Source organism: Typha angustifolia, chromosome 13 (assembly GCF_048772165.1).
Source record: "Typha angustifolia cultivar Huaian chromosome 13, ASM4877216v1, whole genome shotgun sequence".
Lineage (NCBI taxonomy): Eukaryota > Viridiplantae > Streptophyta > Magnoliopsida > Poales > Typhaceae > Typha > Typha angustifolia.
In genome coordinates this window covers 15910764-15934074 of record NC_133251.1, presented here as the reverse complement: position 1 = coordinate 15934074, position 23311 = coordinate 15910764, and the positions used below count along the sequence as shown (strand labels likewise).

Below are 23311 nucleotides of genomic sequence, written 5' to 3'. Positions count from 1 at the left end.
ATTGGAAATCAGAGAGAATGGAGATAGGAAATGCCGCATTCTTCTCTAGCCATAGTGAATAGAGAGAAGAAAGAAAGACAAAAAAAAAGGGGGGGGCTAAGATGACACTGGGCAGTGCAACACAAATAACAGAAGAAAAAGGAGGAAAAAAGCATAGAGACGGTATGCTAGCTAGGGTTTGGAAAGACCGGCAGAGAGCAAATTCTCCAACTCGTATGCAAAGCTGAATGGCAAATTTGTCTCAAAAATGTTACAAGTTGATGTAATAATAAATAATAAGACTCTAGTCTCTTCAATGATAAGAGATGACGGGTGCACTTGTATATGCTCATCTCATTACGTTGACAAAAGCAACAACTTGGCCTACTTATACATTAAGCAATAGCCAATCAATCAAATCCAAGGATTAAAGAACTAACCAAGTTGGAATCCAAGTTAGTGGTATGATTCAGATCAGCATAAGTCTAGTTTTTAGCATAAACATCCGTTGTTTAGCCAGTAATGCTATCGTTTTCGTAGTGTTTTATATAAAAGAATTAAAAGTTGATTGCCAATGGCAATAAAATAGCTATTCCCCCCAATTAATGATTGATGTGATCCACTTAACAAGGAAGGGGGTAGGTGGGTATGCAAATAATTGCAAGCTAATCATCTTTCTTTCCCTCGGATTGCATTTGCCTGCCCAATGAGAGAAGAGAAAAGTATCAATATAATTAGTATAAGTTTGCAACTTGATGATCATATTAATATAATCTCAGGTGACAAGAAAATATTTTTTGCAAAATTGTACCGGGGAAGATGCAATTATTGGCAACCAAGGTGACGTACGTACGTGGATAAATACACGCCCATCCTAATTTGGAATCTTATGCATACTTATCCCCAAAAATAGTTCCGCAAACATAGAACACACTTTATGCCGTTTAATACCTCTCCTTCCATTCCCCCTTATCCACCGCCTTATAACGGCTGGGTACTCCTCAAAATTCGTGCCTATCCACCACGTGTCGCGCTGCCAGCGGCCAGCCGGCGCGACCACTGAACGAGCGGCCTCCTCTTTCCCAAAACGGAACATACCATTACCGGGCCGTTTGAGCCGCCAAAAGCGGGGCCCACATCGCCAAGTGGCTTCCGACGTGGGCGTCCGTCCAAAAAAGCGGGCGTAAGCAGTGACAGAATCCCGACTGAACCGCCATCCGGTGGACGACACGTGGAGGTCAACGTACGTGATACCGCACGCCCTCGAAGCTCCTCGCGTGCTCCGCACGTGTCCCCCCCCCCCCTTTCTCTAGCTCTATAAATGGCGGGCTTCTCTCCGGTTCCAAGTTTCAAGCTTCTCTCTCCAAGGAAGAGATCGTTAGATCAGGAGATACACGAGATGAACGGCTCTGATCTCCAGTTACCTCCTGGGTTCCGGTTCCATCCAACGGACGAGGAGCTCGTGATGCACTACCTATGCCGCAAATGTGCTGCACTACCCATAGCCGTGCCCATCGTAGCCGAGATCGATCTCTACAAGTACGACCCATGGCAACTCCCCGGTACACCAATTCTCCCCCTTGTACTGCCCTCCAATAGCCGTCCGATCTTGATCAAACGGTGTCAACTATCTTTCCCTGGTACCGTGATATAATTTTGATGTGCTACCTTAATTAATCTAGGGATGGCGGTGCACGGCGAGAAGGAGTGGTACTTTTTCTCACCGAGGGATCGGAAGTACCCGAACGGGTCGAGACCCAACCGGGCGGCGGGGTCGGGTTACTGGAAGGCAACGGGGGCGGATAAGCCGGTGGGTTCGCCGAGGCCGGTGGGGATCAAGAAGGCCTTGGTTTTCTACGTCGGGAAGGCGCCCAAAGGGGAGAAGACCAACTGGATCATGCACGAGTATCGGCTGGCGAACGTAGACCGATCCGTTCGCAAGAACAACAATCTCAGGGTACGTATCAAACTGACCCAGAATTAATTACTTTTTTTTTTCCAAAAAATAATTATTTTTATTTTTATTAGGAGTTGTAGCGTTATTAAGTACAGTGCTTAGAAGACATCATGCCCTTGGCGACCAACAAGTGGATACCTAGGCCCACATAAATAAGTGCGATTAGCCAAATGCCTTTCGAGGCAACTTGCCAATTGGTTCCATTGGCCAGTCGTTTTCTAGGTGTGAAAGCACTGGATGCGATCAATTCTTTCACTTATCCCATCTCTAAAAGCTAGCTAAGAAAAGGACGTGAGTGATGGAGAAATACACTTCCGGAGAAATTAGAATTCAATTAGGTAGTTGGCACTAATTTTAAATAGCAAGGATTACTATTGACAGGTCGACTACAACTACTCTATACAAGTAATTTACTACTGTATATATCCTTTCTTTCTCGCACCAGTTATTTTTTTTTTTCTGGTTCTCAATTATTGGAGCTGATGATATATAACTTGACACCTTTGGTACGACTTATCTGCATGTTACAATTATAAACAACTCGTAACTAAATTATTGTTCTAATAACTGTGTCGGTCGTAATTGCAACAGCGGTAACTAATCATCCTTGGTTTGGTTTGCAGCTCGATGATTGGGTGTTGTGTCGAATCTACAATAAGAAAGGCGGATTAGAGAAGGCGACGCACTCCGACCGGAAACCGGCCAGTTCAACAAATATCAGTAGGTCATGTTCGCCGTCCCTGGAGCAGAAGCCGATGATACCGGCGCATAAGGAAGGATCCCAGTTGCCACCATTTGCGGAGCTAGCTTACTTCGATCCGCCGTCAGAGTCGATACCTAGATTGCACACGGACTCAAGCTGCTCGGAGCAAGTCCGATCACCGGAGTTTACGTGCGAAAGGGAGGTCCAAAGCCAGCCAAGATGGAAGGAGTGGGAAAGAGCTTTTGAGGAGCCAATTAATAATACCATTAGTACCGGTCCAATCTTGCCCCAGGTTGAACCGGCCGGTTCGACCACTGAACCCGGGTTTAGGGACTTACTCCTGCAGGATATCCTCATGTACTGGGGGAAGCCCTTCTAAGAAAATTTAAATTAAAAGAAAAAAGAAAAAAGAAAAAAAACCGGGTCGGCTTTAGTAGGTGGGTTGACTCAGGTGACTCGGCCACCAAGGAAGTGGATCAAAAGTGTCAAGGCTTCTTTGGGCCGTTGGATTCAGATGATTGTGTATATAAGTGCTTGCATATGTATATAGATATTGGTTAGTTAAGAAGGGTAGTAAGGTGTAGCATTCTTGAAGAAATTTTGTGCATTTTTGTGGTTTATTATTAATTGATATAAGTGCCGTTAAGATAATTGATAAGAGGATGTTTCATCACCAACAAGAAAGAGAATAAGAGAAAGAATAATACAAAACAAGATGGGATCATTGATCTATAAGATACTTAATTATCTCAAGGATTACTACTTTGACTCTAAACAAAAGAGAGAAAGATAAGACATGCTAATGACATCATTCCATGGAGAGAGCTTAAAATAAGTTTTTTTTATATTTTTAATCGACGTCACTTCGTCATCAAAGAAAAAGAGAATCTAGGAACTGTCATAAAATATGGGGAAAGAACATCTCTACAGAGAAGGAGATTATAGAGACTTGATTCACAATGGAAAAATATGTGAAGTAAAATCATTCAGTTTCTAGTCTCAAATGCTGTACATCTTACTACTTGAAGTTCTGAAGTAGATAGAAAGAACTACATGTGGGGACTCATCAATCCAACCTGGCTCATCACACTGTTTGAAGTTCCAATAGTCTGATAGTTTCTCCATTGGAAGGATCAAATTTATCGCAGGAGGATAGTAGAAAGATGGGTGTCCTCAGATGTAAACTTTCGACCAGCATAAGGAACCACAGAAGAGTATTCAATCAAAGGATCTCAGATGGAAATATGTTGCTGCAGCACAGTTGTCTGGCATCTTCAAGGTTTGCAACAGATGGATGATGTGAAAGGGAACACATATTTCCTGGAGCATTACTGAGTGCTGAGATCATACCGAGCGGGTACTATGGGTCCGTGATGCCCAAACTCCAAAGACAAGAAACCAGAATATGAACAAGATTGCCCAATGTTGTGCAGGCCCATAGTTGATTTTAGGCACAACCTGTCATTAATGAGGATAATGCCTGGTCTTAAAATTGCAGTCAACAAAAGGATGAAATGGTTAAGCATAAAACAACCAGGCATTGGAGACAATCTTTTTCTTTGAAAGATTCTATATCAATAATTAACTGTGGTCAAGCAATGACTTACGCCTAGAACATAGGTAGATTAATCATAAAAAACCAGGCATCAGAGACAATCTTTGCCTTTGAAAGATTCTGAACCAATTAACACCCACACCAGAGATAGGAGGATAAATTGTGGTCAAAGCAATGACTTATGCCTAGAACATCAGTAGATACTAAATTAGAGAACAACTGGTTTTCCGTAGACATTACCTATTGTGATGGTTGAACCACCATTTCCGCATAATGAAATGTCCTTTAAATATTTCATGGACATCTGATGTGATCTAGGTTCATCTGTTAAGCAACTTTTTGGTCAACGGCGCAGTGCCCAGTTTAAGAGTCAGATTGGTTACTGTCATGCTAAGACTCTTGTTCAAAATGAAAAAAAAAAAACAAGAAAACAAGCACTTAAGAAACCAAATCTTGTAATCATTGTTTTCTAACATGCTTCCTACTTGACTAAGTAATTTCTAAAAGATAATTCCATTTAAATCCGGAGCTTCACTTTGTTGCTTTGAATATGCTGCTTGTCAGATATAACACTAGAGGCAGACAGGCAGAGTTGAATGCCATGATGTTTAGTGAATATAAAAAGAAAAGTTGTTGTAAACAAGGATGAGGAGGTGCAAATATACTTACATGTCTAAGGAAGATGACAATCGTTACTGCACATAAACCTCCAAGAAGCATATGAAGACCAATTATAGCAGTTTTCTGCACATCAGTCAGAAGTTTGTTACATATACTTCCAAAAGATATTCCGCAAACAAAAGAGGCAGCAAATGCATTTTCACAAACAAAATGCTCATTACCAGAATATGCAGCAAGTACAAATTGGCAACTTTTTGTAAATGTCCTTGGCAAACTTACTTTAGTCGAACTATAATAGACCAGCCTTACTAGACATATAGGCAGCATAAACCCGAAGGTAAATCATATGCATAAGCACGAGGGGAGATCAAGATCTGTATCATATCCAGCACCATGAAGTTCCAGTTTGAGTACTGTGAACAGGATGATTCTTGTTGGATATCTATGCATGGTCCATTTATATGTATATGACAAGATGACGGATAATTATATAAATATATAGTACATTAGAATTGCATTAGATAATACATTTTTATATAATGCTTTGCTACATATAATTGCTGTAGAGGGTAAGTTACACATAAACGATATAGAAAATGATATATCATTATTCTGCAGAAGAAACACTGACAAATTGAAGTTTCCAGAATCAACCAGCCTTGTGAACATCAAAAACCAGCATGACGTGAGACGTACCTTCCCAACATGTGGGGCAACTAACCATGCAAGAGTTATAGTAACCAAGCCCGTAGCAATGAGAAATCCAGTCCCTTCCAAAGCCCATTTATTCGTTAGTCTCTCTGAAGCAACAACACTATCTGCTGGGTTATTGTTTGGGCTATTTATCAACTGTTCAGCCATTCCCTGTGAAACCATTGCAGAATAATTATGAGGATTAAACCATAATGATATCTCACTAAGCCTTTCCCTTTGGATTCCGGCTATGGCATCTAGATTAACACCTGAATTTGCCTCCAAACACAGATAAGTAACTTCCCCAGCAGCAGTCCTTTCCCTTAGTGCTTCATAATTCTTCAAAGAAGTCATGACCTTTCTGAAATCTTCAAGTCTTATGTTCTTTGCAAGAGTTCCACAAATCTCGCAAATAGTGGATCCATGGCTTATAAACCACTTCAGTACACAAGCATAATGTGCAAGAGCAAGATCGTTCTTGCAAGAACATCCTAAATCGATAAGTGCATCTTCACACTGGGAGGAGCCTGATTCCACATCAGTATTACATAGAAATATCTCACCTTTAGAGCTTACAAGCTCAACAGATCCAGAAACCCTCTGAGAATCCCTGGATATCATATCATCCTTTTCAGCACGCTTCCTGCAGAATTTATCACTTGAATTTCCATCTTCTTTAATGTGCGAAAAATCTTGTGATGGTGGCATTATATCTAAGAAGCCTAATGCAGCATCACCCCTTCTATCAGATTCTGCACAGTGGCACACTCGGCAAAGCAGAAGGCCAGCATCCTCATCAGTACTACATTCTGATATTCGGGAGGCACTTGAATTCTGATTGTCCACAAAAGCAAGTGAATTCATGCCATTGATCTCGCTACCATCTAATTGACTATTTTCTTCCTTGAGCCCCATGGGGTACATCAATTATATTCCCAAAATCAAGAGAACATATCAAGCATACTCCAAACAGATGGCCAAACCTAGAGCACAATCACATGAAGCAGAATACAATGAACATTCCTACATGCAATGAAAAGGTATGATTGTTAGGATTTTGTGGAACCTAACCTTAAAGATAACAAAGGAAAATCATGGATTCTGCTGGCTACAAGAGAAAACTCAATACCCTGATCCAAGAACTGCTTTAAATCCCAAAAGGCATCACAAACCAACTTTACCTTGTTTGATTCTAATATTATATATATTAACCAAACAGCAAGAGAACTGTTAAACTAATGATGGCAAAATATTAAGAAATCTACAGAATCTGAATAACCCAGCATGGCACTTAATAAGATAACTGCTACTATAAGTCGGCGAGATGGAATCTGCAACTATAGGAGTTCTTTGATCAGCATATTCATTTCAAAATGAAGTTTGAAGCCACGTAATACGGGATGCAACCCATTGCATAGAACTATGAAGTTTTCTGATCTTTAACACCATGGCGAAACGACACATTGCTTAAATTTCATTAAACCAAAGCAAATTAAAAAAAAAAAAGATTCACAAGATCAATGTTTCATCATAATACCAACAGACCATTCAACTCATTCATCCTAAACTGAAGACAGTCCATCTACATAAACCAATAGATTTAAAAATTAAGCAGCTTTCAGGGACAACTATCAAACAGATCATGTGCAAAGCACCAAGCTGGTCGACAATCATAAAGCCGACAGCCTTACAGCAATTCCGACCTTTACAACAAACATAAGACACACCCAAATGATCACATGAATATTTTTGACAAGCATACCAGTTTTATCCAAACTTTTCTGAAAAAGCAACTGCAATTATGGCCCAACAGGTAAAACTCCTCAAATGTATCCTAACAGAAATAAACTTCTTCTCATTAGCAACCAAAACTAGATGAAGTAGAGTATTGTTGGGTCTCCAACTCACGTTGGCAATCAAAGATTGAGCAGAAACCTTCTCGAACCGTTCAAAAAAAAAAAATTTGGGTCGGTTGAATCGCCTCCCTTGCTCTGTCGAAAGTTTAACAACCTGAAGAGACAGCGAGAAAGAATTAAAGAAAGAACACAAGGAACGAGGGAAGCAGAATAATGCCAAGCGTATGTCACGTGCAATTCACGGAAGAAGGAAGGTATCTAATCTTAGCTCTACCGTATGGTGTATCCATCTAACTACATGTATAATTATTGAGGTCCCAGGAGATTACATTATTTACTTGCTATATTTTGACTCAACTTTCATTCGCACCAAGCAAAGCTCATCAAAATGAATGGTAATAGTTGCCAATTTATAATTCGTAGTTAAATATCAAAATATTCCACCCCAAATGGAAGGAGGAGGAGGAGGCTAAATGCTTGTTGCTCTAAATCAAATTTGTTAGCTATAAGCAAGAATTAGGTAATTAATCACTCAGCAGTAGAGTGGAAGTTCTTGCTGACTGTGGAGTGTGGACTAATGGAAAAAGTGCGACAGCTGTATAAAGACTATGGTCTTAGGATCAGATCCGGATGGATAGACATAGAAGAAGGGATAAATATTAAACTCACCTACTTTTTATACTACTTCCGCACACCCGAGCCCCCAATCCCTCCTCCTCCTCGTCGCGCGATTACCAAATTTTAATTTGTTGGTGAGATTTGGGTTGAATAATAATTGGCGTATTTTTTAATTTTCTTAATTTTTTTTTAAAAAAATTCGAGCTTGAATGATGTCGGTGGTTCACGCACATGGCCCGTCGACGTCGTGGATTTCTCACTGCCCACCGACACTAGGAAATATTACATTCATATCCTTCTGGTTTAAAACTAGTTCACAGATAGAGTGAGAGAGAGAGTTATTAGTGTCTTCTAAATAATTTCTCTATAATATATATATATATATATATATTTATTTAATGTCGGTTGGGGGTACAGTTGTACAAAACAACGAAGCCTTTTTATTTTGTAAGAAAAAAGAATATAAAACGGTAAACCAGTAAGGGTATTCTAGGCATTTCAAGATGAAAAACTAGTCCCCTGTCGCGGTTCCCATGTTATCCGCGGCGGTGATATCCTCCTTCGTGGCGGTCTATATGTTATCCTAGTCCACTGCAAGGGACAAACCGATCGCTGAAGTCGCACGCGCACTCAATCTCTGGACCTTAATAATGCTTCTTTGGCGGTACAGATTAACTCAAGAGACCCCCTCCCTATAAAACCGGATGGATTAGTGGTCTCCCGTTGTCTCTCATCAGTCACTTCCTCTTCCCTCTTCTTTCCGCGCCATTGGTGGGAAAAAGAAGCTCTAATTTTTTTAATTTATTATTGTAATCGCTAGTTTATCTTTTTGCTAATTGATTTAATACTACAGTCTAGAATTGTACGTTTTAGATCTCCCCTCTCCCGCTTATATGCTGCTCGAGATTCTCCTCCAAGTGTAGTGAAACCCTCGAAACCCCTCGCTCTACCATCCTTCGCGAGATCCGAAGTGGGTTTCCAGCTAGAGAAGGTGCGGATCTACGACTCTAGGCTTGCACCGTTCGTTACTCGACATTTCTTTGTGATTTTTGTTTTTGGTGGAGCACGCATATCTCATTTTGCTATTTTTCCCAGTCGCTTTGCTTAATGCTGTTTTTTTTTGGATCTAGCTTCAGTTAATCTTTAGTTTGTCTCCATATCTTCTTGTTTATATGATTATGTAAACTAAAATCGGGAATCGGCACCAAGGGCGTAGATCTGACAATAATTCTCATGTTTTGGACTTTGAAGCCTTGATGATATATGCTTAATAGATTAATAGTATTGAGGACTTATTCGAGAATACAGAAGAAAACAGCAAAACATATATATATATATATACTCTAATCCGTTGGTAATAAGCTGAAGATGATTAGATCTGAGAGTTTAATTGTCAATAATGAGGTCTCCTTATCACAGTTATAATTTGGTTATATTAGGAATTTTGTTCTGATAGGAATTGCAGATTCTTCACTATGTTGGTTATGTTATGAGGTAGGAATGGATTATTTTTATGATGGTCATCAGGCTTTCTTTTGAAGCTGCACTGGAAAAGAAAATGTAGCAATTTGGTTTAAAAGACTTCAAATTAACTTTGGTGCAGTAAGTTTAGCAGATCTAATCAGCTTCAATGAAGATCTCAACTTTTTTTTTTTTGTAAATTATTTTAATTTCATTTGCATTAGAGATTGATCATGTCCTTCTTTTGTTTGGCTCTGTAGGTTATTTATTCAGGGGGCTGTTACATGTAAGAAAATGGCATTTGGTAAAAGCACTCGAATGGATGGCAGGAGGACATCTTCATCATACTGCTCAACTACAACGATTGTTGTATTTGTTGCTCTTTGCTTGGTTGGGGTATGGATGGTGACATCCACGACTGTGGTCCCTGTAGAGATGTCTTCTCCAAGTACGACAAAAAATTCAGTTACTGAAACTGGTTCTCAGAATTCTGAGGACAAATCGGGGGATGTAACTGAAGATTTCATTAAAGAGGGAGATACCAACAGTAGTGGAAACAATATTCCAGATGAATCTAACACAGAGACATCAGTGGATCAGAATTTGCTAGAGAATACTGAGAAGTTGGGAGGGAAGACCCAAGAAGAGTCTCTTTTGAAAGGGAATGAGGAAAATAAGGATGACACGGAGGATAAAACTCAGGCTTTCAATGATGCAAATGGGGACAGTGAAGGAGAAGAGACAGTTAAAGAAGGGGGAGATGCTAAAACTGAGAGTGGTGAGTCTGAGAAAGGTGAAAAGAAAGATGATGAGAATAACTCAGGAGAGAATTCCGAAGGAACTGAAACTGATGAAGAGCAACAATCTGGCGGCAAGAAGTCGAAGCAAGAGGAGCCGTCAGATGGTGAAACAAGACAGGATGAGAAAGGTGAAGAACAGGTGGGAGATAAGGTCGAACATATTGAAGACAAAGAACCAGGCTCGAAAACAAAAGAGGTGTTTCCTGATGGGGCCCAGTCAGAACTTCTAAATGAGGTTCGTACCCAAAATGGGGCATGGTCTACTCAAGATGCAGAATCAAAGAGTGAGAAGGAAAAGCAAGCATCCTCGTTGGGGAGCCAGCATGTTTACAGTTGGCAACTTTGTAATGTTACAGCTGGCCCAGATTATATACCTTGTCTTGACAATGAGAAAGCCATCAAGAAGCTTCATAGTACTAAACATTACGAACATCGTGAGAGACATTGCCCTGAGGAGCCCCCCACCTGCCTTGTTCGACTTCCAGATGGATATAAACGTCCTATAGAGTGGCCGAATAGCAGGGATAAGGTATACAGGTTGCCTCTTTTGTATGTATTATACATTAAGCATCTACTTTTGTTTACTTCAGTTTTATTCTGCATCTCAGTTTTTACATCTCTACTGCAGATATGGTACTATAATGTCCCTCATACTAAGCTTGCGGTGGTCAAGGGGCACCAGAATTGGGTCAAAGTTTCTGGGGAGTACCTTACTTTTCCTGGGGGCGGGACTCAGTTCAAGCATGGTGCATTGCACTACATAGATTTTATTCAGAGGGTTTACTTCTCTCCCTTCCTTTGCTATATTTTCTTTTTGTTGTGTAATGGAAATTTTCACTTGCGTAGATCTGTTGTTGCACAATGTCAACTATCTATCATTCTATTGTTATTTGTTATCATATTATCTTCCTAGCTATAGTGATTGAAGTGTTTGCAACAGGTTCTTTTGAGTATTCTTGCTGGATCTGCTATGCAGATACATCTTTCTTTCTGTTCTTTTGAGGGATTTTTACGTCATTGACCTTCATGCTTTCATTCTCATTTTATTTTATTTTGATTTAAGAATAGAACTTGATGTAAACTTGGCTCAGCATTGAACTTTTACATGATTACTTACCTGCATAGATCTTTTTCCTTGTGTTTATCAACTAATTCTGCAAAATGATAGGAGAATCAGTGCAGTGGTTATCTTAAATGATGCTAGTTTCATTTTGCATATGCCTATAAAGTTAGTTTCTTGATAACAGATGATATCATCTCTCAACAGAATTATATACAGTCAGCATATGTTCTGTGGGTTGAAATTTGTGCTCCCTCTTACTGCAGTCACATTCTGATATAGCATGGGGAAAAAGAAGTCGCGTTGTTTTAGATGTTGGCTGTGGAGTTGCCAGTTTTGGAGGCTACCTTTTTGACAGAGATGTGCTTACAATGTCATTTGCACCCAAAGATGAGCATGAAGCCCAAGTACAATTTGCTCTTGAGAGAGGAATTCCAGCTATATCAGCTGTCATGGGTACCAAGAGGCTTCCCTTCCCTAGTGGGGTCTTTGATATAGTCCATTGCGCTCGTTGTAGGGTTCCATGGCATATTGAAGGTGCATGAAATTATGCTTTTCTCTCCATTTCCATTTTTTTCCCCTGCGTAGTTGCTTCAGTTTCTCATAAGTGTTGATTGGCAGGTGGTTTGCTTTTGTTGGAGCTGAATCGCTTACTACGTCCTGGTGGCTACTTTGTGTGGTCTGCCACCCCTGTATATCAGAAGCTCCCAGAAGATGTCGAGATCTGGAATGGTAGTATTCATTTACCCCTCTGGTTGGTTTTAAACTTTTAATAAAGGCGAAATTTTTTTTCTATGTATACATATTATAACACATGCACAAAAGCACACACACACACATACATATATATGTATGTCTATATTGGTTAGAGAGAGTATTATTTGCAACTAGATATTTCAAGTTGCATTGATATACCAATATACGAGACTCTTGCCAATGCAGGTTCCAAAGAAGGCAAGGTAAATGCCTTTTGTTAATAATAACTCTAATACTGATTGAACAATGAGTTCATTCTTCGAGGAGTAACTAGTGAATTTTTCCCTTAGAGCTGCTTTTTTTGTGATATTTGTTGCTGGATATCATTTTATAATGAAATGCAATAAGGAATTCCCAATTGAAAATAATGGCATCAACTGGTAGTGATTGTTGAAATCTTATTGCTACCAGCTTTTAGTTTCCAAAGCTTGAAATTTTCTGTACTAAGCCATAAACATCACATATCTGGCCCTTTATCATTGTCATAAATTGCTTGATCTTGGATTGTCACTATTTTGCCACTTTTTAACTGCATGTTGATTGGGAATGCAAAATCAACTCCACATCTAAGTTGTATTCATTTTGGAAATTCACCAGCTATGTCTGCCCTAACAAAGTCAATGTGCTGGAAAATGGTGAACAAAACGAATGATAAGTTCAACGAGGTGGGTCTGGCAATCTACAGAAAACCAACTGACAATAAATGTTATGAGAAGCGAACAGAAGAAAACCCGCCACTCTGCCAAGAATCTGATGATCCAAATGCAGCCTGGTATGTCTACCACTCACTAGGCTACATTTTATCCTGATTTATCATCATCATTTGCCTAATTATTTATGCTTGTTCCTCATTACAGGAGCATTCCCTTGCAAGCATGTATTCACAAAGTGCCTGTAGATCCTGCTATTCGTGGTTCACAATGGCCAGAGCAGTGGCCACTAAGGCTGGAGACAACACCTTACTGGATAAATAGCTCACAAGTTGGAGTTTATGGAAAGCCTGCCTCAGAAGATTTTGTGGCAGACTATGAACATTGGAAACGGATCATATCCAAATCATATGTAAACGGCATGGGAATAGACTGGTCTAAAGTCAGGAATGTCATGGACATGAGATCTGCATATGGGGGGTAAGCAAATAGCACTTGTATTCTCATTGATCTATAAGGTTATTTCTTAGTTACTTCAGTTTCTATTAAAATTTTACTGCTACTTCTTTTTTCATTGTTTAACCTCTGCAAATAATCAAATTTTGTGAAAAAATAAATATGATTTGATTCTGAGGATTATTACGGTAATCCATTTTGCTGAATAATAGCAAGTGGAAGAATGTTCTCCATATTTGTTGTTCCGATTTTCATCCTGTCATACTTTCATCTCTTCCAGAGTCACATTATTTCTCAATTATTGCAGACAACATGCTGCATTTTCTTGTATTATGATATGCATGTATGATACTTAGGTGACAAATTTTTTAAATTGTTCAACATTTTTTAAATATGTTAATTACTTAGGCTGTTAGCGAATGTGAAGTTCCATTTTCTTGTCCCATCCTTTTCTGCTTAAAAGAATTTTAAGGCTCACAACATCACTTTTCCAATGCCTTTTGCAGTTTTGCTGCAGCTTTGCGAGACATGAAAGTGTGGGTAATGAATGTTGTGTCAATTGATTCACCAGATACACTTCCCATTATCTATGAGCGTGGGCTGTTTGGAATGTATCACGATTGGTGTGAGTCATTCAGCACTTATCCAAGAACATATGATCTTCTGCATGCAGACCATCTATTTACTAAGCTCAAAAAGAGGTCAGCTTTATATATGGTTTTTTACATCCCTAGCCACTTGTTAGTTACCTTGACATGTAAAATTTGGTGATATATCTATATAGGTGCAAATTACTGCCAGTTTTTGTGGAGATGGATCGAATATTGAGACCAGAAGGCAAGCTGATCATAAGAGACACTGTTGAGACGACAAGCGAAATAGAGAACATGGCAAAATCTATGCAGTGGGAGGTTCGCATGACCTACTCAAAGGACAATGAGGGCTTGCTATGTGTCCAGAAGACAACATGGCGTCCGAAAGAGGTGGAGGCAAGCATGTAATTTTCAGTTTCATCAATAGAGGTAGATTAGATAATTTTTGCCGGTACTTCATATTGATGTACTATTCATGTTGTTGTACTCCTGCCTTGTGTTTGAGAGAAGGAAAAGCCTTCTGGTTACAAGATTATTGTAGAACTGTATTCTTAATTAATGAAAATTTCATCCATTTTTGAAGTCTGCATAAATGATTCCGCTTGAAATGGCCGATTTCTTAGCCTCAATGTAATTATTGTCATGTTTGATTTCGAGCAGATATATATTATTCTTGCTAATGTCGCAGCATTTTTAGCCGGGAAATTGCTGGTGTAATTCGAATCCATGTTGCAAATAAGTCTCAGAATTTTCTGTCACTTTGGAGAATAAATATGGTTGTGTGATCCTCAATTTAAACGGCGATTGTATCAGACTCTTCCATTAAATTTAGATATCTCAGCTAGTCTGCTTTCATATCCTTGTATATAATTTGTTCCTGTTAGTATTATTGTTATTCAATTTAGAAACAAAGCTACAAACGAGCTTTGCTATAGCACATTTTACTATTCAAGCTAGCCGAGTCGAGCTCAAACTATCTCGAAAACGACCATATCGAGCACTTAATAAATTCTATGTAAAGAATTACTCTTCTACTCTTATTTTATACACAAAGGCATCCCTACCTATCCAGTATCCACCTCACTGTAACAACCTCTGCAACCGCGATACCAATGCCACTGGCTCTTTCCCCTTCCCTCTTCCGCGCCGCCACCTCCTCCTTCTTCTCCAAATCCCTCTTCCTCTTCTCGCCTCACTACAACTCCTACTATGCACGCCGCCGCCTCTCTACCAACCCTCTCCTCTCTCTCAGGCATTTCGCCAAACATCCTTCCTCCAAACCTTTCCGCCGCACCATGCCTTCTTCTCCTTCCTCTCGCTCCACCCAAACCTTAACCCCCCAAAGCCCTAACCCTGATCCTAGCGCTCCTCCTTCTACCATCAGGGCCAAGAGGAAGGCTTGGCGCGAGTCTCCCGAGGGCCTCCTCCGCCGCGACCTCGACATGTGCTCCAAGCGCGGGGACCTCCCCGAAGCCCTCCGTCTCTACGACGCTGCCGTATCCACCTCCGTCAACCTTTCCCTCCATCACTACAATGTCCTCCTCTACCTTTGCTCCTCCTCGGAGGATGGCAGCGGCGTAGAAAGAGGCTTCGAGATCTTTCGCAAGATGACCTCAGACGCCGTGGAGCCCAATGAGGCCACCTTCACCAGCGCCGCCCGCCTTGCCTCGTTGAAGCGGGACCCAGCCCTTGCCTTCGACTTGATCAAGCAGATGTCGGCGGCTGGCATCTCCCCGAAGCTTAGATCGTATGGCCCGGCTCTCTTTGGATTCTGTGATGCCGGCGATTTTAATAATGCCCACGAGGTGGAGTCGCACATGGCCGCCTCGGGTGTTGTTCCCGAGGAGCCTGAGTTGGCTGCGCTCCTTAGGGTGAATGCTGGTAAGGGGAGGGGGGATGATGTGTATCGGGTCCTTCACCGGATGAGGGGGATAGTGAGACAAGTGTCAGATTCGACGGCAGAGGTTGTGGAAGGGTGGTTTGGGTCTGAGGCAGCAGCGGAGGTGGGGATGGAGGAGTGGGATGTGGGGAGGGTGAAGGAAGGGGTGGTGAAAGGTGGGGGCGGTTGGCACGGGCAGGGGTGGTTGGGAAAGGGGCAATGGAGTGTGGGAAGGAGTGAGATGGAAGAGGATGGTACGTGCCGGCGGTGTGGGGAGAAGTTAGTGTGTATAGATATTGATCCATTGGAGACAAAGGACTTTGCGAAGTCCCTCTCAGCCTTGGCTTGCCAGAGAGAGGTCAAAGCTGATTTCTTGGTTTTTCAGGTTTGCTTCCCGTTACCCCAAAGGAGTTTGCTGATTATCAGTGTTAGTTTCAGTATATACTCTTTCTTTTTAGAAAAAAAATTCTTCTCTTCTCCATAACGAGTGTTATGACACTAGGTAGGGGCGAGGCTTTCTTAGATATGTAACTTAAACAAGAAGTAGTCGTTGGCACATATCCTGTCAGATGGTTTGGCTGATTTCGTATCTATTGTTTATGTGTGAACTAACTTCTTATTCATTAAGAGTATTGAAGGATGTTTTTTATATTTACTTATAGAAGTTATTATCTCTTTGTTCTTATTGGTTGCAAGGAGTGATGTATAGGGTTAAAAGAAGTCCATCAAATTTATTTTTATACTGTTCTGTTATCAATTCTATCACAAAATCTGCTACAATAGAAGTAGGAAGGCAAGGCATAGACAAAAGACACCTTGAAGCCCAAGTTTGTATCTTCGTAGTATATTTTTGTACACTCAATTACTCACTAATTGCTGAAGTTTCCTTTGCATATTACTTGTTTATCGATTTATAACGATGCTGAAGTACTACTAATAGATTTCGTTTTACTGGCTAATTTCAGATTGGAATTATAGCCATAAAATTTCCATTTCGTTAGTGTTTCCTATGACTTGCATGCCTTGTACAATAAAATAATTAGTATTTAACTTAGAAGGTGAACTCAATATAGGAATGGCTTGATCGTAATGGCCCATTTGATGCTGTTATAGATGCTGCAAATGTTGGCCTCTATAATCAAAGGAATTTCAGCTTTTCCCAGGTGAGGGCATTTGTCATGCAATTTAGTTGATGTCTTAAATTTCTAATGTCCTCACCATTAAGTTTTATATGGTTAAGTTATGGTGATATTGTTGATGTTTAGATTATCTATAATAGAACATTTCTGGCAGCTAAATTCTGTTGTAAATGGAATGCGTCAAATGAGCCAGTCAAAAAAGTTGCCACTTATTATTTTGCATAGTGGTCGTGTAAAAGGTGGCCCTGCAAAAACTCCAGACAATAGGAAGCTTATAGAAAGCTGGCGGAAGTCTGGAGCACTATATGCTACCCCTCCTGGTTCAAATGATGATTGGTAAGTTCTCCTAAATGTATTATCTGTCTGCTATGAGATGAATCTACAGCTGACCTTTGCAGTCAAAAGGACTATGCAGTTGTATGATGTGATTACTCTCATGATATCCCTTATACAAGTCCTTTAATCATTTTATGCTTAGCAGTGCTCGTTCAGATTAGAAATAAGAGGAATTTGAACAGATATAGATAAGAAAAACAAGCAGTATATAACAGGAAAGAAAGTACTAGGTGTTTTCTCCTATCCTTGTATAAGAGTCCTGGTTTCAATCCATTTAGTTTTGACAAATTTAATCAGTGAGGCAACTAAGATTCTAAAGTTGAAGCTGGCTGATTTGGTGTTTAAGGCATTTTTGAACACAAAATTGAAAAAGGAAGCACCTTTCCAGCAACAGTGCATGGATTCCTGTCCAGTGAAAGTTTTCCTACATGCTTATTTTCAAAGGAGTTCAATAGTCACAACACATGCCCACTTGTTTAAGGACAAGGATGTTACTATGACATTAACCTGATATTTTGTCAAGCTAATGTCATTCTTCTCTGCAAATTTCAGGTATTGGTTGTATGCAGCTGTAAATTGTCGTTCACTGCTTGTGACAAATGATGAGATGAGAGATCACTTGTTTCAATTACTAGGAACTAGCTTCTTCCCCAGATGGAAAGAGAAGCATCAGGTCTGTCTCTATTCATTAACTGGCCTGAACATAATAAATAATGGTACAGGATTTACTATTTGCAACATCTCTCTGTTTCTGAACTTTTTGATTGCAACATTGTAATCCATGTTAAGCACTGGATCTAACAGTTGTTCAAGTATTGGTCAACCATGGTTATCTTTCACGCTGCATTTTCTACTGTTTTCTGTCAAGTTTGTATTCCATATGCTTTTGTTGTTCACTTGTTTTACTGACTTCCAATTATAATACTGAATATCACAACCATTAGACGAGTATGCTCAATCCACTTCATGATATACTATCTGCCTTATGAAAAGTCAATAGAAAAATACCAAAAATGCTTTCAAGTTTCTAAATTATTTTGCACTTATTCAGGACGACAAACTTGTTATCAGTACCTCTGTTTCTAAATTTTTAAGCAACTTGTGATTATGTTCTTGTGCTTCCATCCGGACTACTTTCTAAAATTCAACGTATCAGCCCCATTTCATTCTTTGCAGGTGAGACTAACATTCTCCAAAAAGGGCCCGACTTTCCATATGCCTCCACCATACTCCATTGTTATACAGGTGCTAAATCTATAACCTCTCATGTATCATCATTTATTCTCACACAAATAGTTGGTTGATGCAAGTAGTGAACTGCTTATTTCTATAAAGTGTGATCTGCAGCTCTTCAAATGAATCACACATATTAATGTCAAATCAGTTTAAGAAGAATGGTGTTCTCTGTGTGGCAAATATTTTTTGCTACTAAATGTGGCTTGTCTATGAAAGGACAGTGATGTCCGTCTACCAGTTATCACATTAATTTGCTAACTTTGTCCTTCATCTAATGCAAACGCAATAAGCCGTTACTTGAAGTGGATGCAATTATTCCATATATGATCTTTGAACTTTTTGTACAACTTGATTCTGCAGCCTAAGAGGTGGTTTATTTAAATAGTTAGACTATTTGTTGCTTGTTTGCTTAATCTTTTGCTATGGACAAATAAGTTAACTCTAGCTTTGCTTCTTTGATTAAATGTTGGAATTGGCTTTTAGATATTGATAGATTGTTTCTTGCCACTTTTCCTTCTGCATTCTATTTGTCATCTTCATTGTTGGTGGATTCAGGAGTCTGAAGGAGGTAGCTGGCATATACCAACAATTTTGGGTGATGACATTGAAACACCTCGCAAGTGGATTTGTGCTACCAGAAATACTACTCTAGAATTGTCTCAATCTAGTAGAAGATTAAGCCAAATGAGCTGGTAATGCCTTTCTTTGTTTCCTTGACAAACATGTCTTCTCATACTTGTTCCTTGTTTAGAACTAAGATAATTATTCTTGTACTGTGATTCTTTAGTTGGTACTTCATCTTAGAATTTTGGTTGTAATTCTGATAAAACTACTTCCAGATGCTTTTTTATACCAAAAGGAGCTGGGATGTGACTGTTTGTTGTTCTTCTCCAGTAAAATATGATTTGTATTGAAGCAGGAGATTGTTGAGGATTTTCTCTCTTCTAAGCAATACTGTTAGCGTTGGCTAATGACTGCTCCTTCTTTTTTTTATATAGAAAAGACAATGTATTAATTCAAAAAGTGCGCAGAAGGCCTCATATATCAAGGGTGATATCAAAGGTATCTCCTTACATGAATCTATGTAAAGATATGGGGGCAGACTCAAGCCACAGTGACGAAAAACTTGGGGTGATATTGAAGGTATCTCCATACATGAATCTATGTAAAGATATGGGGACAGACTCAAGCCACAGCGACGAAAAACTTTGTTCCCTTTCTCAGAGTAGCTGACCGATCAGCAGAACTATTAGCTTTCCGAAAACAGTGGGAAGCCAAGATAGAGTGAAAACAAGAGATGATTATAACAGATCAGAAAATATGCCTAAGCAGCCACTGGATGAGGCCCAGTGGCGCGAAATGTTGATGAGAATTTGAAAGTCAGCTTTAATAGTAACCTGGCTAGACCTAGCTCCTTTACCTTCTTCAGCTGAGCCAGTATGAGGGTTTCGACCTTCACATGAAGTGGATCAGATGTAATGATATGAACAACGCCCAAGAAAAAATGACAGTTATCTGATTTTCTGGCTAGTAATCTGCTCTAATTTACTTTCTTGTTTGCAAAATAGGCCATACGAATTTATCTTGATGGAGTCACAGTCTGGAGCTTGTCATTTTGCCTTGACCCCTAGCCTGCTTGAGGGCTATGACTTATTTTTCAGATGAATTGGTTCAAAGATTTTATCTGTTATTTATTTTTTCTTCTATAAAGACAATGCCATTTTAGCTTTTCCAAAGAGTCCATATTCTTTGTCCAAAAAGACAGCGGGCCAAAATAGTAGCTTTGTTAATTATCATTTGTAATTCTATTAGCCGTTGTTAAGACTTAAGATAACATTAACTCATGATATTTTTAATATCCATGTGCTAAGGTGTGAATGATAATAAAATAAAAATGTCACTGCACTTTTGATAAATTTCTTTTATTATCTTTGAGTTGGAAGAAGAGGCTGATCAATAGTCGATAGAAACGATCAGTGCAACAACTCATGACATCTAAACATATGTTAAGATAGTATGCCATGCAGAGAAATGTCTGTGATCTCCCTACTCCAAATGATCTCGTCATCAAAATTATTAAAATATATAAACATGTCTTTAAGTTCTTTTAATGCTTAACTTTTTATTAAGTAGCAAGTGACGTTTTTACTACAAATTTTATATGCAAAATAGAAAAAGTTGAGTTAAAAGATGAAAACATAGTCTTGGGGGTGATTTGTCCCTTCTTGCCATTTTAGATTGGTGATGCTAACCTACGGTTATCCATATTATCCGACTCCCTGCGTAACCAACTAATAGAATCCCAGAAAGGAAACTCAAGAAACCATACTCTTCTTGCAAGCGAAAGTAGATAAACGAATCATTCGATTTTGAGCATCATGCAGCGGCGAAGAGCTCAAAAGGTTGTGTGAGAAGAGAAAGAGGTATCCCAGTCCCCAGACCACAAGGAATAGGAAAAAGAGAATAAAACCAGCCTCACAAGTCTTCGAGGATCAACCCAATCTCTCACCATTGCACACCAAACCACTCCACGTCTCTGAAATAACCCAAGTCATAGCTTTGTCCTGAAAGCTCATGGAGACTGGAGAAGGCGAGGAAGGATGAGGAGACATACCAACATTGGCCTCCAATAGCCTCTCGTAATGCCTTCTATTGCAACCTATGCTTCATTGCCCACCACCTCTTCTTTGATGCGTAGCAAACCCACTTCGCTGGGCAGGTTCGTTGTGCTCATGAACTCAGATATGAGAGGCTTCTATAATTCTCTAGTACTTGGATTTGTTTTTCTTTCTTTTTTGTTTCAGAGTTGATAGGTTTTTGCTGGCACAATGTAGCAATGGAGATGCTTAGATTGTAAAAATTTCTTTTGTCTGATGGTCAGTGTGATGTGTTTTAGAAAGATGAAGAATTGTCCATCTAAAATTGATGGCAGGGGAAAGGGAGATATGGGAAAATGCTACTTTTATGCAGAGAGGAGATGTGGATGATTTGAATAAAGTATCTAATTATGTTTCTTGAGAGAGTTTAGCAGAATATTTTAGGGTGTAGCATTTTATTCATTAGAAATATCAGGCTTGTTTGTCGAACTATGCAATTGGCAATCTTATGGAGTATCTTACTGGGATTATATTATCCTAATAAGATTATTAAGCTTGTTCTTTTAAGCTATTTTTACTTCCATATAAAACCATCATACTGTGTTTTTCAATTGTTGCAAAACTTAGAAAAAGATTCTCATTCCTTTCTTTCATAGCCTTTTACTAGCCACATTAGGTTCTTGATTAGAAGGGAATTATCCAATAGCTAAGTCAATTTTGAGTGATGTTAAGGATAAATCTTTTGTTAGTCAAGCAGCTAAACATGATTGTTGATTGAGTTGTATTAATTTTAAGGTCTCACAGTAGCATTGCCTAAAGAAAACTTTTGTGCCAGTGTATGGTCTCATTATCTGTTTGTTATCAGGCAGCTAGGCTATTGGGTCCTCCAACAACATTTGAAGCTTCAAAGCTAAAGGTAGAATTCATGGGAGAAGAGATAAACAAACAGCCTTTTCTGCACCATTCCAAGAGCATACTCTCTCACACACTGTGACTTAACAGCCAATCTGACATTAGCTGTTTCCAACAGTATCAGCAGTGAGCAAGTATGAAGTATGATCAATGAGTTCTTCTATGACCTACTTCATATCTAGCAGTCCAGATCGAACATATTGAACTAATTTTAGTTGGTTAGTCATTGGCTTGTTGGAACACAAACATGACTGATCTACAAGTCTGGTGCCTGTACCTGGCATCTGTAACTCAAGCATTCTCATCATTGATATCTAGTGGATTATGCTTTCAAACAATGTCAATTTTCATTATGTAATGACAGTTGCGGAACCGGCAGACCACATTGCAAAAATATGATGTTATCGCGGAGTGGAAGAAGGTGAACGAAGAGATGTCTTTGCATGTTCATTGGTATGTAAGTGGCGCCAACCTCTTGCAGGAAATTGCTGCTGGATTTAGATACCATATCTTCTTTAAGGAGCTACCATTGGTAAGTTAATGCTTCAACCTAAACTTCCCTGTTTGCCACACATTCACTCGCCCAGCAAGCAGTCATCTGTCTTAGGGAAATGACATTTACAGAGCAAATACTAATATAATGAAAAATGCTCTTTAAATAGTATTTTTTGCTACATAAACATCAAGATCCTTTGTATCGTTTTTGTTGCAGTCTCTAGCATAATACTTTAGCCTTTGAGACAAGATGATGTGCTGATGGAGATAGTGACATTGGTAAATGACTGATTTTCTTGTTAATTTTTACTAGGATCTCAAAGCTGTCATCCATGGAGATGGTGCTCTGTTCAGCCAACATCCTGAGTTGATGGAAGCTAAGGTCTGGGTATACTTCCATTCCAAAGCAAAGAAGTACAACTGCTTAGAATGCTGGGGTCCTCTCAAAATTGCTACACAGGTGAGATAGTCCCTCAAAAATGGAGTAGCACTGTAGATGCTACTCATTGTGAGTTTTTACTGCCTTACATGGTAACTTTTTCCACTGTTGTCCAATAGAGAACATTAGATGATCTATCCGATGGTTTCCAATGCTCCATCACAGAAAGCACTCAGAAAGTTGGCTAGTCCTAAAACAATCTTACATGCCCTAGTCACCCTTCTTCTCTGAATTCATTATCTGCAACAAATTTGATCCACGAAGCAATCCTCGAAGAATATAAAATTGTTGCTATTATCCATTCTTTGATTGGATAATTCATCCTTCAGATTGATTAGCAATGAAATTGTATTTTTCTGGTCATGCATGCAACACAATGCGGCCATTAAGAAATGAAATACAAAGACTTGCTTCCGTGAGCAAGCATAAAAAACACCGATGATTGATTCTTTGTCACAATATTCTTGTTCCAATAGAGGTTCTAAATTTCCTGGTGGTATCTGTGGCATACTGCATTTGC

General features: G+C 39.4%; 5 protein-coding genes across 12 annotated transcripts; 4 read left to right on the top strand and 1 right to left on the bottom strand.

Annotated features, from left to right (window-relative positions):
* Nucleotides 1-1285: 1285 nt before the first annotated feature.
* LOC140774888 (NAC domain-containing protein 48-like) lies at nt 1286-3212 on the top strand. Its single transcript, XM_073118066.1, has 3 exons — nt 1286-1541; nt 1662-1936; nt 2560-3212. The coding sequence occupies exons 1-3, from the start codon at nt 1301-1303 to the stop codon at nt 3016-3018; spliced, it is 975 nt and encodes a 324-aa protein (XP_072974167.1). The 5' UTR covers nt 1286-1300; the 3' UTR covers nt 3019-3212.
* A 298-nt stretch (nt 3213-3510) lies between these two features.
* Nucleotides 3511-7721, bottom strand: LOC140774885 (uncharacterized). Of its 6 annotated transcripts, none has more exons than XM_073118061.1 (5): nt 7417-7721; nt 7271-7342; nt 5512-6531; nt 4864-4938; nt 3511-4097 (listed from the first exon to the last, which is right to left on the bottom strand). In XM_073118061.1, exons 3-5 carry the CDS (start codon nt 6430-6432, stop codon nt 3984-3986), a joined length of 1110 nt encoding a protein of 369 aa, XP_072974162.1. In that variant the 5' UTR covers nt 6433-6531; nt 7271-7342; nt 7417-7721; the 3' UTR covers nt 3511-3983. The 6 variants fall into 6 exon arrangements, with proteins under 6 accessions (XP_072974162.1, XP_072974164.1, XP_072974163.1 ...); XM_073118063.1 differs by having other exon boundaries at nt 7444-7490; XM_073118062.1 differs by having other exon boundaries at nt 5512-7342.
* A 1001-nt stretch (nt 7722-8722) lies between these two features.
* On the top strand, nt 8723-14332 carry LOC140774884 (probable methyltransferase PMT24). Its single transcript, XM_073118059.1, has 9 exons — nt 8723-8973; nt 9704-10772; nt 10872-11021; nt 11570-11840; nt 11925-12035; nt 12657-12831; nt 12917-13189; nt 13672-13866; nt 13950-14332. Exons 2-9 carry the CDS (start codon nt 9738-9740, stop codon nt 14164-14166), a joined length of 2427 nt encoding a protein of 808 aa, XP_072974160.1. The 5' UTR covers nt 8723-8973; nt 9704-9737; the 3' UTR covers nt 14167-14332.
* A 453-nt stretch (nt 14333-14785) lies between these two features.
* LOC140774479 (proteinaceous RNase P 1, chloroplastic/mitochondrial-like) lies at nt 14786-20071 on the top strand. Of its 3 annotated transcripts, none has more exons than XM_073117488.1 (7): nt 14786-16022; nt 16711-16800; nt 16931-17112; nt 17665-17785; nt 18289-18357; nt 18904-19040; nt 19188-20071. In XM_073117488.1, coding segments are annotated over exons 1-7 (1752 nt in total). In that variant the 5' UTR covers nt 14786-14870; the 3' UTR covers nt 19189-20071. The 3 variants fall into 3 exon arrangements, with proteins under 3 accessions (XP_072973589.1, XP_072973590.1, XP_072973588.1); XM_073117489.1 differs by having other exon boundaries at nt 19347-20070; XM_073117487.1 differs by lacking the exon at nt 19188-20071 and having other exon boundaries at nt 18904-19177.
* Nucleotides 19441-23044, top strand: LOC140773281 (magnesium dechelatase SGRL, chloroplastic-like). The gene is given in 6 exon segments (XM_073115757.1): nt 19441-19491; nt 21811-21884; nt 21886-21991; nt 22222-22389; nt 22666-22812; nt 22911-23044. Coding segments are annotated over 6 exon segments (615 nt in total). The 3' UTR covers nt 22980-23044.
* Nucleotides 23045-23311: the final 267 nt, after the last annotated feature.